Here is a 17,288-nt window from a genome sequence, read left to right on the forward strand (position 1 = left end):
TCAAGTTGTGTCCATATATTTTCATTGGGCTGAAACTTCCTTGTAGTGAGTCAGTGTTTACTCTCATTGAATAAACTGGTGAATTAGGTTACAGCAAACAAATATAATAACATAATATTAGCAAACAGATAATGCTACCTCTTATCGGCTTTTAAAAAATTGTGTTTGCTTTCCTATTCAAGTCATTCTATTTAAACCATAACTGCCACGAACAACTTTTATGGTATTTACTAGGTAAATCAGACACGCTGATTCCGATTTTGTAATCAAAATATAGATTAGGCCACTAACTTTCATAGTAATGAAGGGTTTTTTATAGCGTTTTAATATCGGTCTCGAAAACAACACGATCGGCATAACAAGCTCCGCCCATAAATACGTGACGTAACCTAGCTTTTTAGGAACAGAAGTTACGTAGGTATGTTTAGACCGATTTAGAATAATAGAGATGGGTGTTTTAAAATCCATTAATATCTAAATTCAGCCTTAAAAATAATATCAGTCTTTTCTGAAAGGTAGATAAGCTATTTAGCATTGCATTTTTAAAAAGCGCGATAACAACGCTAGTTCGTGATAAAACCGCGCTTTTTGAGCTCATGTTTTCTCGGCTTCCAGCCCATTTAAACGTCATGTAACAAGCTGCGAGCAATTTTAAATAGTTTATATCCCTTTCATAAAAAACTGAAATTATTTTACAGGCTGGATTTAGATAATAATGGGTTTTAAGACACCCATCTCTATTATTCTAAATCGGACTAAACATTCCGAACTTCCGTTTCTGAAAAAGCTAGGTTTCGTCACATATTTATGGGCGGAGCTTGTAATGCCGATTGTGTTGTTTTCGAAACGGACATTGAAACGCTTTAAAAAAGCCTAAATGACTTTGAAGGTTAGTGGACTAATCTTTATTCTGAGTACAAAATCGGAATCAACGTGTCTTATTTACCTAATTAGTACGATAAAAGTTGTTCGTGACAGTTATGGTTTAAATATACTTATACGTATCAAAAATTCAGGCAGACGTTAAAATAGATTTTAGCCATGCGTAAACCTTGTAACTAGGGTTATATGTATTTCATTTGTTGAAAAGATAACAAAGCATCATATTACATTTTTATATCCTGATTTTAGTTGAAGCAATGATATACAGCCCCTCTGATATACAGGATATACAGGGGGGGCTGTATATCATTGGTTGAAGTCAAGGAAATTACTATTGTCTCAAATAGCAGCTGACATACTATTGCCAAAGGGACAACTCTTTTTTGTGCTGATACGAGCGTTAACCTTGACAGCAACTTGGGTTAATTGCCAAAGTCAATAGAATCTAAGACCGAAACTTGTCACAAGTGCTTTAAACGATGTACTCAATTTAACTTAAGTTAGTTGTATATATATGGTTGGCTCAAAGAGTATGCTAATACAGGGAAGATATGACTTGATAATATCAACTTTTACAATTGGAGGTAATACAATGCCACAAGTTTTTAAAGTTTTACAGCAGTTGTACCACAAGCTACTTATTACGGTAACTCATTACTTAAAAGATTGTGTTGGATGCCGGGTCATGACTTTGTAGTTCCTGCAATATTTTATATGTGTATGTTGTGTTGTTCTTTTTATTTTATCATTTTTATTTGTTCGTTATACTATATCACTATGCCTTCGTTTATGTTGTATCGCTGTTGTAACGCATTGTATAACTATGCCAACGAATTAGCGGTTCTACTTGTTTCCACTATTAGCCCGTTTTCTCACTAGGTTCAATTAGCCGGAACGGGAGAGCTTATTGTATATAAAAGAGCGCGCTCACTCAGTTGAGCAGAGCAATAGCTGTACGCTCGTCGACTAGTGGAATTTCCTTTTTTAATAAAAGCGAAAGAAACCATACTCATTCTTCTTTCTTTATGTAATAGTCTAGATCGTGCTAAAGTAAAGGGCTGGTAAATTCCTTTACAAGATGAACATACAGAACACAAAAAACTCTTTTTATTCATTTTTTATTAGAATACCATAAATCCTTGACTTTCTACTTATGTAACTTTCTAAAGTAGCTTCTAGAATTAACATTTTTTTAAGATATTTTATTTTCTTTACCTGCGAAGCAAGGAAGCATAAAATTATATTTCATAGAGGTGCATTTTGACTAACTGATTGGAAGTCATTCTGAAACCTGAAAATCTGATAACTTAAGATGCCTTTCACTTTGTGAATGTTTTAATTTTTTTCTTTTCAAAATTCAGACATAACTTTTCTCATATTATAAAATGCTTCCAAGTCTGTAAAGCAATGTACATGGTAAAATTAGATAATATGCAAAAGTGATTAAAAGTTAAAACTAGTATCTTTTGTACTTCAACTCATAAAATAGGCTTTGAAAATGTTACATCATTTGTATCTTGAAATATGTTTGAAACAACAACTTTTAAAAAGATGTGTTGCAGTCTGAAAATTTTTGCTGTCAAGAATCTCATAAGTGTTAACTAAGCCTCAGCAATTTGATAATTTCAATGGAGATTTTATTGATGAGCATTTGATTTCAGTTTGGTAATGCTGACTTTATCAGCATGTTACTTGGCACCTATCCATCATAAAACTGACAGATTCGTTAAATTTTAGTCTGACTCAATTGTGGCAATTAAAGTCAAAAATGTAAAAAAGTTGATTATTAACTTCATTTAAATTCAATTATTTAACTAAGTGTGCAAAAAAATTACTTTATACAACATTAAGCCTGGCAATGCCCAGGATTTCTCCAATCAGACAGCCCGTGGCACATGGAGATGTTCAATACAATTAGCTACACAGATTTCACGACAAGCTATGAAGGCAATCAAGGCAATCGTTTGTAGTGCGCTGTAGAAACGTGAAAAAATGTAGAAACGCTTTGCCAGGCTAACAGACAGGCCGACACACAATTTGTTTACATTTTTGTGCAAGTGTAAAATTGATGAGTATTCACCAAGAGAAATTCTTAATATAATCCATGACCGCTACAATACAACATGAAGCATCTCTGTAATAGACTAATAACAGAGAATTGATATAATCCATAACCGCTACAATACAACATGAAACATCTCTGTAATAAACTAATAACAGAGAATTGATATAATCCATAACCGCTACAATACAACATGAAGCATCTCTGTAATAGACTAATAACAGAGAATTGATATAATCCATGACCGCTACAATACAACATGAAACATCTCTGTAATAGACTAATAACAGAGAATTGATATAATCCATAACCGCTACAATACAACATGAAGCATCTCTGTAATAGACTAATAATAGAGAATTGATATAATCCATAACCGCTACAATACAACATGAAGCATCTCTGTAATAGACTAATAACAGAGAATTGATATAATCCATAACCGCTACAATACAACATAAAACATCTCTGTAATAGACTAATAACAGAGAATTGATATAATCCATAACCGCTACAATACAACATGAAACATCTCTGTAATAGACTAATAACAGAGAATTGATATAATCCATAACCGCTACAATACAACATGAAACATCTCTGTAATAGACTAATAACAGAGAATTGATATAATCCATAACCGCTACAATACAACATGAAACATCTCTGTAATAGACTAATAACAGAGAATTGATATAATCCATAACCGCTACAATACAACATGAAACATCTCTGTAATAGACTAATAACAGAGAATTGATATAATCCATAACCGCTACAATACAACATGAAACATCTCTGAAATAGACTAATAACAGAGAATTGATATAATCCATAACCGCTACAATACAACATGAAACATCTCTGTAATAGACTAATAATAGAGAATTGATATAATCCATAACCGCTACAATACAACATGAAGCATCTCTGTAATAAACTAATAACAGAGAATTGATATAATCCATAACCGCTACAATACAACATGAAACATCTCTGTAATAGACTAATAATAGAGAATTGATATAATCCATAACCGCTACAATACAACATGAAGCATCTCTGTAATAAACTAATAACAGAGAATTGATATAATCCATAACCGCTACAATACAACATGAAACATCTCTGTAATAGACTAATAACAGAGAATTGATATAATCCATAACCGCTACAATACAACATGAAACATCTCTGTAATAGACTAATAATAGAGAATTGATATAATCCATAACCGCTACAATACAACATGAAGCATCTCTGTAATAAACTAATAACAGAGAATTGATATAATCCATAACCGCTACAATACAACATGAAACATCTCTGTAATAGACTAATAATAGAGAATTGATATAATCCATAACCGCTACAATACAACATGAAACATCTCTGTAATAGACTAATAATAGAGAATTGATATAATCCATAACCGCTACAATACAACATGAAGCATCTCTGTAATAAACTAATAACAGAGAATTGATATAATCCATAACCGCTACAATACAACATGAAACATCTCTATAATAGACTAATAACAGAGAATTGATATAATCCATAACCGCTACAATACAATATGAAACATCTCTGTAATAGACTAATAACAGAGAATTGATATAATCCATAACCGCTACAATACAACATGAAACATCTCTGAAATAGACTAATAACAGAGAATTGATATAATCCATAACCGCTACAATACAACATGAAACATCTCTGTAATAGACTAATAATAGAGAATTGATATAATCCATAACCGCTACAATACAACATGAAGCATCTCTGTAATAAACTAATAACAGAGAATTGATATAATCCATAACCGCTACAATACAACATGAAACATCTCTGAAATAGACTAATAACAGAGAATTGATATAATCCATAACCGCTACAATACAACATAAAACATCTCGGTAATAGACTAATAACAGAGAATTGATATAATCCATAACCGCTACAATACAACATGAAGCATCTCTGTAATAGACTAATAACAGAGAATTGATATAATCCATAACCGCTACAATACAACATGAAACATCTCTGTAATAGACTAATAACAGAGAATTGATATAATCCATAACCGCTACAATACAACATGAAACATCTCTGTAATAGACTAATAACAGAGAATTGATATAATCCATAACCGGTACAATACAACATGAAACATCTCTGTAATAGGCTAATAACAGAGAATTGATATAATCCATAACCGCTACAATACAACATGAAGCATCTCTGTAATAGACTAATAACAGAAAATTGATATAATCCATAACCGCTACAATACAATATGAAACATCTCTGTAATAGACTAATAACAGAGAATTGATATAATCCATAACCGCTACAATACAACATGAAACATCTCTGTAATAGACTAATAACAGAGAATTGATATAACCCATAACCACTACAATACAACATGAAACATCGTTGATACAATAAAATAAATTGATATAATCCATACTTGATTAAAACTTTTCCTCTGTGCATGAAGAACAGTTATTGCATTTACCTGCATTGAGTTCGTGTGTTAGACTTATAAATGTTATTTCTGTGTTCATTTAACAATTTAATATGCTGCTATATAGAAGCACTAGTAGAATGCCTGGCGTTGCTTGGGTAATAAAAAGTTTTTAAACAGAAAATTGGTTTTTATTTAACTAATAACAACATTTGCCATTCTAACTTGCAAACTACATATTATGAAAAAAGTGTTTTGTGTAGTTGAAATAAATTAAAAGAGAAAATAAAAACAACTGTAGAAGTTTGCAAACTTTGTCAAACAACTTTCAAATTTCAGACCATGAGGATAATGTTTCGTTCAGGTCAAATACTTTAAAAAAAATAAAACGACTATAAAAAGGTTTAGATATAAATGTAAAATAATTAGCAAGTAATAGCTAAATTAAGTCGGTTATGCTACGATTACAATAAAAGATGATTTGTTAATGATACAATTAATACAAACTGAGAAAACAAAATAAAAATACTGAATATGTAGAATTTGTAATAACAATTATTGCATAGCAGTCAGTGTGTGTGTGTGAGTGCGTACAAAAGGTTACTGTTCCACCAGAAGCTATTCATTAAAACTTTGATTACGATGATACGGAGCCAATATAATTGTCTGTGCAAGAAGAATTGGCCTTGACCCCAGATATAGTAATTGAACCGAAAAAATATTTTTCAACAGGGGCATCATAACGCGTGGCCGCATCGGAAAAAAATCAGCGGGCTATAGCTGGAATGGGAGATCCACAGACATACAGTGTAGTTTGAGAAATATGTATATAGATTTCTGAATAAGTAACACAAGTAAATACACAAAACTAGAAACCTTTAGGTTTGTTATTCACGAGACAGCTTACACTCTTGTATAAAAACTCCAGCTCTGTACAGGCGATTTTTAATAGATGGCTATAATTTTGAATAGAACTCAATGGACAACTCCTACTATTTGTTTGTGGTATTCACAGAGCAACTCCTACTTTTTGCATGTAGTATGTGAGGGATGAATCCCGCTATTCGTTTGTGGTATTCACAGGGCAATTCCTACTCTTTGTATGTAGTATTGAAGTGACGGCTCCGGCTATTTGTTTGTGGTATCCACAGGGCAACTCCTACTCTCTGTATGTAGTATTGAAGGAACGACTCCTACTACTTTTGTCGCATGTGTAGAGCAATTCCTGGTCAATTTTATTTCAACGACACTGAAGTGAAAACAGCAAAGTAGGTTTGTTAGTTGAGTAACAATTGAAAAGAAACTATGTACACTGTGCATATAGGATCTGCCTATTTATGACAGTAACAAGATTGTAAGACTGCTGCTGGTTTTGATAACATAACAACGAGAGCTTTTAACAAATACTTCTTATTGATAACATGATTAGACTAGTGTGTGATAATATACCGTCGTCAAAAAACTGACAAACTATTTTCATACCATTTTTTTAAAATAGTTAACCAAAAATAATGTTCTTTGCAAACATATTTATATTTGAAATGCATAATCTATTGCAATGAATCAGTGCAAATTAAACATGAAATGTAAAACATGGGAATGGTGTGACCAAGTATAAAAAATAATATTATTGCTATTGGTGTACTAGTAAGTGTAAAATCAGGATGAGGTGAAGGCATATTCATCAGGTCAGAACCCTCTTGCTGGTGACAATATGGCTATAGTTAACTGCTTCTCCAGGCTGTCCAATGGCTCAGCTGCATCAATAAACTCTAAAAAGGATTATTATAATACTAATGTTGTTATTAATATTATTATAATACTAATGTTGTTATTAATATTATCATAATACTAATGTTGTTATTAATATTATCATAATACTAATGTTGTTATTAATATTATCATAATACTAATGTTGTTATTAATATTATCATAATACTAATGTTGTTATTAATATTATTATAATACTAATGTTGTTATTAATATTATTATAATACTAATGTTGTTATTAATATTATCATAATACTAATGTTGTTATTAATATTATCATAATACTAATGTTGTTATTAATATTATCATAATACTAATGTCGTTATTAATATTATCATAATACTAATGTTGTTATTAATATTATTATAATACTAATGTTGTTATTAATATTATCATAATACTAATGTTGTTATTAATATTATCATAATACTATTGTTGTTATTAATATTATCATAATACTAATGTTGTTATTGTCATGCAAGTGCCAAGTATTACTGGTACTTTGCCAACAAACATTATGCTTTTTAGCTAAAGCTTTATACAAGCTAATATTATATATTACTGTCTCATTATAGCTATTAATAATGCTTGTAGCTTTTTACAAAGCTTTTCTATGACCAAACATATAAATACTTGGGTTTTCTGTTATCAAATCAGTTGTCTCTGGAGGGTGCAATAAACCATTTCTCTAATTTAATACTCTATTTAATTGCTTCTGTGCAGAAACATAACAGAAGCTAATTGGCGACAAGGATTTCTCTTTTGAACAGTTACAAAGAGTTTTGTTCAGATTTTATCATTGATAAAATCGATACAAAGAGTTCTAGTTTAGTACAAGAGTAACTGTTCAAAATTGCACCACTACAATGGCAGAAGTAGCAGACCTGATCAAGCTAATGCAGAAGCAGCAGGAGGACCAGAGACAGCAGCAAGAGGAGCAGAGAAAGCAGCAAGAAGAGCATAGACAACAGCAGCATGAGGAGTTCAAGCAGCAACAAGAGGAATACAGACGTCAGCAAGATGAAAGAATGGAGGAGTTGCGACGTCAGCAAGATGAAAGAATGGAGGAGAATAAGAAACTGATGGAGCTACTACTACAAAACCTACAACGGAAACAAGAAACAGCTGCAACCGCTGTTCCAGCCTTCCCAGGTTTTGACCCAACAGCAGAGCTACTAACAGATTACATAGACAGATTCAACACATTCATTGCAGCAAATTCTATTCATCAAGACAAGATTGCTGGCACTTTTCTCACCAACCAACAGCCTACACTCTACAAGCAGCTTAGTAATATGGCAGCTCAGCTTTCAACACCCAAGCAGATCAACGACCTCGACATGGATGAAATACTGGAATTTCTCAAAGACCAGTATGACCCTAAGCGCTTCATTGTTAGAGAGCGTTACAAGTATTGGAGTGACATGCAGAGGAAACCTGGAGAAACTATTCAAGAGTTAGCTGCCAGAATTCGTCAAGATGCAACTACATGTGCCTTCATAGACATTACAGATCCATTAGATGAGGCTCTCAGAACAAGATTTATCTGCTCTGTAAACAATGAAGCAGTTCTCAAATCTCTCTTCAAGGTCAAGGACAATGAACTCAGCTTCAACAAAGCTATACAGGTAGCACAGGAAACAGAAGAAGCAGCTAAAGTTGCCAAAGAGACAGTTTATGGAAACTCGTCTAAAGTCAACAAGGTTGCTCAACAGATATCAAGATACAAACAAATCCAGAAAAACAACTCTACACCTGACAAGCAGAAGGAAGGAAAGCTATGCTACAGATGTGACCGAACTAACCATACAGCGGATGACTGCAGATTCAAAGCAGCCACCTGCAACTTTTGTTCTAAACAAGGTCACATAGAAAGAGCATGCAAGAAAAAGAAATCATCTGCAGCAGAAAAACCAGTAAAGATGATAGAATGCACATCAACCAAGATGGTGAAACTTGCTGAAAACATCAAACTGGAGGGAGACAACTTCACACTTGAACTGGACACTGGAGCATGTGACAACTTCATCTGTAAATCAATATGGGAGAAGCTAGGAAAGCCAAACCTAAAACCTACTACAGTTAACTACAAATCAGCCTCAGGACATCTCATAGAGACGCTTGGCAGATGTGAGCTAACTGCCCAATTGGATGCACAGAAAGAAGTCAGACTACCATTTGTGATTAGTGCTGTACAAGATCTCAACCTACTAGGAAGAACTGCTATACAGCAACTAGGCATCTCTATTGATGACAAGCTACAACAGAACCTTGTATCAACAATCACAGAGAACCAGCCAGATGGGAGGTTACAAATCAAGTGTAAGGAGATGTGCAAAGAATTTCCAGAAATATTCAAAGACGAGCTAGGATGTCTCAAGAACTTTAAACTAGAGATAAACTTCAAACCTTCAACAAAGCCAGTCTTTTGCCGACCCAGACCAGTTCCTATTGCCTTGACAGAAGAGCTCAACCAAGCATACGAAGCAGGTGTAGCTAAAGGCATATGGGAACCAACTCAATTCAACCAGTATGGAACACCAGTTGTACCTGTACGCAAATCTACAACAGGTCAAGCTGCAGGGAAGATCAGAGTATGTGGAGACTACTCCAAGACTATCAATAATCAGCTAGAAACACATAGGAAACCTATCCCACTACCAGAAGATCTAATCAGAAAACTAGGTGGAGGCTATTGCTACACAAAGATTGATTTAGCAGATGCCTACAATCAAATATTGTTGGCACCAGAAAGTCAACGACGACTAGCACTATCAACACACCGAGGAGTACTACTACAGAAGAGGTTGCCCTTTGGCATAAGCTCAGCACCAGGGTATTTTCAAGAAATCATGGAGCAACTGACACAAGACCTCTCAGGAGTAGCAGTATACCTAGATGATATACTAGTGAGTGGAGCCAATGCAGAGAGCCATCTACAAAACTTACGTCGACTTCTTCAAAGATTAGAAGAAAGAGGGCTCAGATGTAGAAAAGACAAGTGCTGTTTTGCTCAACCTACAGTAGAGTATCTGGGACACAAACTCACTTCAAAGGGAATCACTAAAAGAAAGAAGGCAGATGCAGTACAACAGATGCCAGTTCCAACAGACTTAACTCAGCTAAGATCTTTCTTAGGAGCTACACAATTCTACAGCAAGTTCATACCCAATCTGTCACAACTCACAGGACCATTGCACAAACTGACACGCAAAGGAGAGACCTGGAAGTGGGGCACTGAACAAGAAAAGAGCTTCAGCAAACTGAAAGATATGCTATCAACTGATAGTGTCTTAGCACACTTCAACCCAGATCTTGACATTGGAATCTCATGTGATGCTTCAGAAACTGGACTGGGAGCTGTACTATTTCATCGTTATCCTGATGGAAGTGAGAGACCAATAGCCAATGTTTCAAAAACACTGACCAGCACACAGAGGAAATATGGACAAATACAAAAAGAAGCTCTCTCAATCATATTTGCTCTAAAGAAGTATCACCAGTACCTGTATGGTCGACGGTTTATCTTGGTAACTGACCACAGACCTCTTCTCACACTTCTAGGACCTACCAAAGGAGTTCCAGCTCTAGCAGCCAACAGACTAGCAAGATGGGCACTGGTACTAAATCAGTATGACTACACCATAGAATACAGATCTACCCAGCATCATCAAAATGCAGATGTCCTCTCAAGACTGCCAGTTGGACCTGATAAAGAGTTTGATGCACGAGAAGATGAGGATGATGTTGATACAGTATGCACTATTCACACTATTGGACAACAGCTCAACTCTACAGACTACAATGTTCTAGCAAAGGAGACAAAGAAAGACCCAACACTAGCCACAGTAATGCGCTACACAGCAGAAGGATGGCCTGGTAACAAAGAGATGAAGGAGACTCAGCTGTCACTCTTCCACAAGATCTCAGATTCACTTTCTATCACTGAAGGTTGTCTTCTATATGGCAACAGAGTAGTCATTCCTGTCAAGTTACAACAGGAAGTATTAAAGATCCTTCACCTTGGACACTTTGGAATGGAAAGAATGAAGAAGCTAGCTCGAACTGCTGTCTATTGGCCTCGCATTGACTCTGATATAACAGAGGAGACAAAACTGCAACTACCAGCCCCTACAACTGTAACAGAGCAACCTCCGTCTAGAAGAAGACCACGCAACCCTCGTCTACCTGATGGAGATGAGTATAGCAGAGACAAACCCCGAAGGTCTAAGAGAACCAGAAAGAACCTTTAGCTTAGTGAGGAGGTGTCATGCAAGTGCCAAGTATTACTGGTACTTTGCCAACAAACATTATGCTTTTTAGCTAAAGCTTTATACAAGCTAATATTATATATTACTGTCTCATTATAGCTATTAATAATGCTTGTAGCTTTTTACAAAGCTTTTCTATGACCAAACATATAAATACTTGGGTTTTCTGTTATCAAATCAGTTGTCTCTGGAGGGTGCAATAAACCATTTCTCTAATTTAATACTCTATTTAATTGCTTCTGTGCAGAAACATAACAGTTATTAATATTATCATAATACTAATGTTGTTATTAATATTATCATAATACTAATGTTGTTATTAATATTATCATAATACTAATGTTGTTATTAATATTATTATAATACTAATGTTGTTATTAATATTATCATAATACTAATGTTGTTATTAATATTATTATAATACTAATGTTGTTATTAATATTATCATAATACTAATGTTGTTATTAATATATCATAATACAAATGTTGTTATTAATATTATCATAACACTAATGTTGTTATTAATATTATTATAATACTAATGTTGAACATAATAATATTGGCAAACAAGTCAGACATTCAAAACTGCAAAATCAGTAATTGAAAACCTTTGTTGACTTAATGCTTAAAGATGTAGTTGCGTCAAATTTAAGTTGATCTTAAAAGAAAGCATTTTTTTCTCTATCAGTTGATATGTTGTTTGTTGTGTTACGCGATCGCATTGCCAAGATATTTGAAGATTAAAACCGAAAAAATCTGATCGCCGTAAAAACGCTCAGGCCACCAAAACGTGCCCAGACTTGCCCAAAATGATGTCACGCGTTAGGCAACCTGTCTCTATCTCTCGTATTCACATCGGCTATTTGCGATAAAAGTCTAGTCTTACGCGGCTCTATTGGCATATATCTTATTTTGTATTTGCTCATGTTGGCTAGAATAAAATTTTAAATCCTGCTACAGATGCATTACTATGAATGTTTCAAAGGCCTCAAATAACGAAAATTGAAAATTTGTTCTACTCACTTTCTCCAAATGTTGTGTAAACATTTGGGTACCGACTACCAATTTTACCGGTCTACGGTAAATCTGTCAAGTCACTTATGTAGAACGCGGTCTTTGTATCAGCACAGTTCAGCAGCTACCCATACTAACGATATATAGCCTCCCATAAGCCCCGCCCACATTATGTCGCCTATCCTTGGAGCGGAGCTGTATATCATTGCCTACACCGTCTACGTACTAGTTTCTTTACTAGTAGTATTCTCACCGAATACTACCTAAGTGAAATAAGGAAGCCACGTCTTTGAAAAGAATATAGACAGGGATAGAGTTTTAAGGATGAGAAGTCTGCTGCAAACTGGATTTGAACTCACATTCTCCAGTTTTGCGGACATCCATATACCATATCAAATTCACTACAATATTCTGCAAATCATGTTTTGCATTATCTTCAACAGTATTATTTTATTATATAAATTTTACAAGCAAAAATATTTTCATCTCGGCATAAAGCTTTTATTAAAAATATTCATCAAGTCGTGGCCACTCACATAGTATTAGCTGATACAATAAGACAAATTCATCTACTGCAACAAACTCAAACAAAACATCATGGCTTATGCAGCACACATTCAAGTCTCTCTTTCCCCTTTATGGCAGTTTCCACACTGACAAAGCTTCTTCGGCTGGTGGGACTACATAAACATTCTGTAATCAGTAAAACAAATGCAAAAAATATGTCATTCATAGATATGTCATTCTAAAGCGTATCTATTGACAGCTTCCAAATTGGGAGTAGGATTGCAAGTTGAATTGGAGATTGCGAGTGTAATTTTAAAAAACGAATAAACATTTAATAAAGGCACAAGTACGCCAAGCCAACGATTCGAAGCTTTGGTTCTGGAGATTAAAGATTTGCAATGATCAATCGATTTTACCCACTTCTTACGAGTGAAAATAATTTGTAATCATGACTCTAATTTACCAAAGAAAATTCGAAAAAAATATTATAGCTAGGTAAAACGGCAGATAAGCTATGAAACGATGATTGGAGATAGCAAAGAATTATCATTTTATTAATTAGTATATGTATTTATGACTATAAAAATATTACATTTACTTAGGTATAGAAGACTCTAAGTTAATTTACCTCCATTCTGTCTTCCTCTGCAGCAAAACGCTGCTGACGCCTGTCAGCTTTGACCATAGGCTGTCTACTCCAAACTTTTACTAAAAGTTGCGCAGATAACTTTGAGTAGCGGTCGCTCGAACTTCAAGCCATTTTAAAACTATGTATAACTTAGTAATTGTTGAAACGCGTTGAATCAGTAACTATGAGAATGAATTCCCTAATTATGAGAATCTTCGAGATCACAGACAACGCGTTTTACGAGTGATAACATTTATTACGGCCTATATAAAAAGTTCGCGCGCATGATTGGCTAACGAAGCGACCTCATATTTATTGCTCGTGGTTTCGTTTCAGATACCTTGCTTGTGACGTCACGAAAGAGGCACCCGCTGGAACGTGAGCTTTTTAAAAGAGGGCCTCATTCAAACGCATATATCTCTGGACAGGGTCGGTCTACAAAGACAAAAATGGCATCAAATTGTAGCTGATGTTTTAGCCTTTAATGGGTCTTAATTTCATTAAATTGAATTTTTTGACGCAACTACATCTTTAACTTGTGGTCAGTCAAGCGTAACTCACCATAAAGCCTTACCTTGTGTTCAGTCAAGTGTGACTCACTACAAAAAATTGTAGTGAGCATTTTTATATAATTTTTTAATTTCGTATTCTAAACTATTTTACGTGATGCGATACATGTAGAATAGCATGATGTACTGCAGCAAAAATCAATACTGTACATTAAGATATGTTATAATTCTCCATATATTTTTATATTATAATGTATTCAATTAAATTATGTTATATTATATTACATGTATTATACTGTATTCTATTGTATTGTATTATATCATGTAATAATATAAGTGCTTAAATTATAATATACAGTCTTATATTATTTTTTATCACAATAGAAAATTTCAAATCTTTGTTAAAGGAAGGTATATGGATGAGAGATGATGGCTCTATTTCACAACCAGAAGAAATTGTACCTACTTATATTATTATTATCTTTATTAGAAATTTATCAATTTTTCTAGAATAAGATTTGTTACGGTTTATTAACAAGTGCACACGCAGTGCTGACATGCAGAGTCTGCAACAGGAATGGCTGGTAACGGAAGAGAAATCTAAGCTTAGTTTTGGCCCAAACGAAACAAATAGTATTAACTTAAGAAATTGATACTCATAGTCTATCAGAATGTAAGTCAAAGCAGGTACCCAATAAGATCTACATGTACTATATAAACGGCAATCTGTGTGTATAGATGTTTGTCCACCTTATAGAGCGGTCTTTCCTTTTTTCGTTGTATGAATTTCGGTCGTACAAAGCGAACTGAATTAATATGAGTAGTAAGTGCATTATAGAGCGGTGTTTCGTTTTTCCATTCGGTCGCACAAAGCCAACTGAATTAATATTAGTAGTAAATACCATACTTTCGGACTATTAGCCACTACTTTTTCTGATGATTTGAGCCAAGCGGCTTATATAAAGGTGCGGCAATTCTATGGTTTTTCTTTCACTGCTAGGGCACATTTACCAAAATCTCCGGTTAGTGCGGCTCTTTACAGTGCCCGACGGAACAGTGCCCAACGGCACTGTTCCGTTTTAAACAGCAAAGTTGCTGCCGTGTTAAAAAACACCATCATGAGCTCTGCGGCCTATACAAAGGTGCCTATACAGCTATACATACGTATGTACTACTCATTAAATAAAATAAATTAATGAGTAGTACTTTGCATGTAATTAATATTTACTGCCAACGTGTACCGAGGTCACGTGAACGTTTGTTTCTAGCGGCCACTGGAAAAAACGCTGTTCTCACCTACTAAATTTCTATATCAAAAAGGTAAGTACTTCTTATTTAATGTTGTATTGTCTATGAATTGCCACACCTCCACTACTTAACCCTTGCACTTCCGTCCACGTATAAATTTAGCTATCTGCCAGCCATTTTGCCAATATTGCTTCATGATATGAATATAATATTTTTTCAATTTCAAACTTCATCTAGAACGTTTGTTTTGTTACATATTTCATTTTGCCAACATATTAGCAAACACTGCTATGCAAAAAATTCATTGTATCTATACTTTGTGCATTGATAAAGCGATGTGAAGCTACGAAGCTAAAACGATCCTTTACAATGTTCCTTATTCTTACAAAACTATTACTTTCACTACCATCAGAGTCAGTGCTGCTATTGCTATTTTAATTATCTGTGTAATCACAAAAATCTGAATCGGCTATAATGTCATCAACATAAGTAGTTATTTGTTTTCTAACAAGGAGGCATTAACAGAACGCACACAAAAGTGTTCGTTTTTATGTTGGAAGTTCCCAAACAAAGATTTAAAATTAAGCTTTAGGCTAATTTTATAGAGAAATCTTAGGACAACACTGTCACTACCATGAAAGTCCCAAAGATCGCTGGTTATGTTATCAACGAATAATAAAATTCAGTTACTAGCAGAACATATAAGGAGAACATAAGCAGAACATTGCTGGGAAAGTCGCAAAAATGCGTGTACGGTGGGTAACCATAAAAAATGCATAAATGAGTCTACTTCAGTGAAAGGGTTAAAAACGTTGGATTTGCCACTGTTTGTGATAGTAAACATGTTCATTTCCTTCCGCAGCCGAGTTACTTTTACTTTTTTCCAGCTACGAGTACTACAGAACTACAGGTACTACAGAACTTGCATGGATACTGCTACTGCGCTCTATCTACTAAATTTCTACTTCAAAAACGTAAGTACTTCTCATTCAATGTTGTATTGTCTATGAATTTCCACACCTCAACTACTTAATAACGTTGGATTTGCCATTGTTCGCAATAGCAAACATGTTCATTTCCTTGAGCAGCTGTGTAACTAATTTTTTTTCCAGCTACGAGTAGGCCTACTGTAACTTACTACTACAGAACTTGCACGGGTACTCCGAGGGTTGCGATAGGCAATGGTGAGAAGAAAGAGAGCAGCTGGTATCGACTTACTGTCACCCTGCTTTAGCCATGACCAGCTGTACGTCGCCTGCTCAAATGTAGGCACAAGCCGAAAACTGTTTGTTCATACACCTGACAGAAAAACAAAAAATGTTGTCTATCCGCACCGTTGCGTGGAACTAACATTGTGTTATTGTTATGTCATGCTTGCATTGAATTAACATTATGTTATTGTTATGTCATGCTATGTTGTCCATGTTCTGCTATACCTACATATTATCTACATGCAGCATTTGCTAACATACTTTTCAGGATATCTATATATTTTCATACATTCTTTTTCCTTATTGTATCTTATAAAAAGGCTATCACGTTGGCGTTATGTTTTATTATTGTAAGGTGCTAATGCTGTATCTGCCTTAACATCATGCTGTCTGTGCTGTTATACATATAAATTTTATCGACACAACCTCATTACTGTTTGTATATATCATGTCAAAACACAGGCTATAGAAGAACTGGTGAGCCACGATTAGTGTTTTAAGCATGTAGAAGTCTGCATTCAATGAAGTCTGGCGATAGCAAAATGTTTTGTATAATTTCTTGAAAGATGCAAAATTTTCAATACTGCCAGTTTGAAGAACTTCAGTTTGCCTTGCAATGTCAATTTCATTATCTGTTCTCGGTACACAAATAGGGCAACTCCGATTTGAGTGGTTTGAGACTGATGCATTGTAGACTAGCTGTAAAA

The 17,288-nt window shown here is 34.4% G+C and overlaps 1 protein-coding gene and 1 long non-coding RNA gene across 4 annotated transcripts in view; one reads left to right on the forward strand and one right to left on the reverse strand.

Moving 5' to 3' along the window:
- The first annotated feature begins 743 nt into the window (after nucleotides 1-743).
- The window catches only part of LOC137396285 (uncharacterized), a 117,013-nt gene continuing 100,468 nt past the window's right edge, over nucleotides 744-17,288 (forward strand). The window contains exon 1 of the long non-coding RNA XR_010978523.1: nucleotides 744-889. This is a non-coding gene — a long non-coding RNA (uncharacterized lncRNA). The remainder of the gene's footprint in view (nucleotides 890-17,288) is intronic.
- Nucleotides 6,638-17,288, reverse strand: part of LOC137396805 (nicotinamide riboside kinase 2-like) — a 40,798-nt gene continuing 30,147 nt past the window's right edge. For 2 of the 3 annotated variants that reach the window (XM_068083115.1, XM_068083116.1), the window contains exon 7: nucleotides 6,638-7,195. In XM_068083115.1, the coding sequence (XP_067939216.1) occupies nucleotides 7,113-7,195 (83 nt within the window). In that variant the 3' untranslated portion in view covers nucleotides 6,638-7,112. Of the gene's footprint in view, nucleotides 7,196-16,598; nucleotides 16,670-17,288 lie in introns of those variants that run through there. The other variant, XM_068083117.1, reaches the window with a different exon arrangement.

Source organism: Watersipora subatra, chromosome 5, assembly GCF_963576615.1.
Source record: "Watersipora subatra chromosome 5, tzWatSuba1.1, whole genome shotgun sequence".
Classification (NCBI taxonomy): Eukaryota; Metazoa; Bryozoa; class Gymnolaemata; order Cheilostomatida; family Watersiporidae; genus Watersipora; species Watersipora subatra.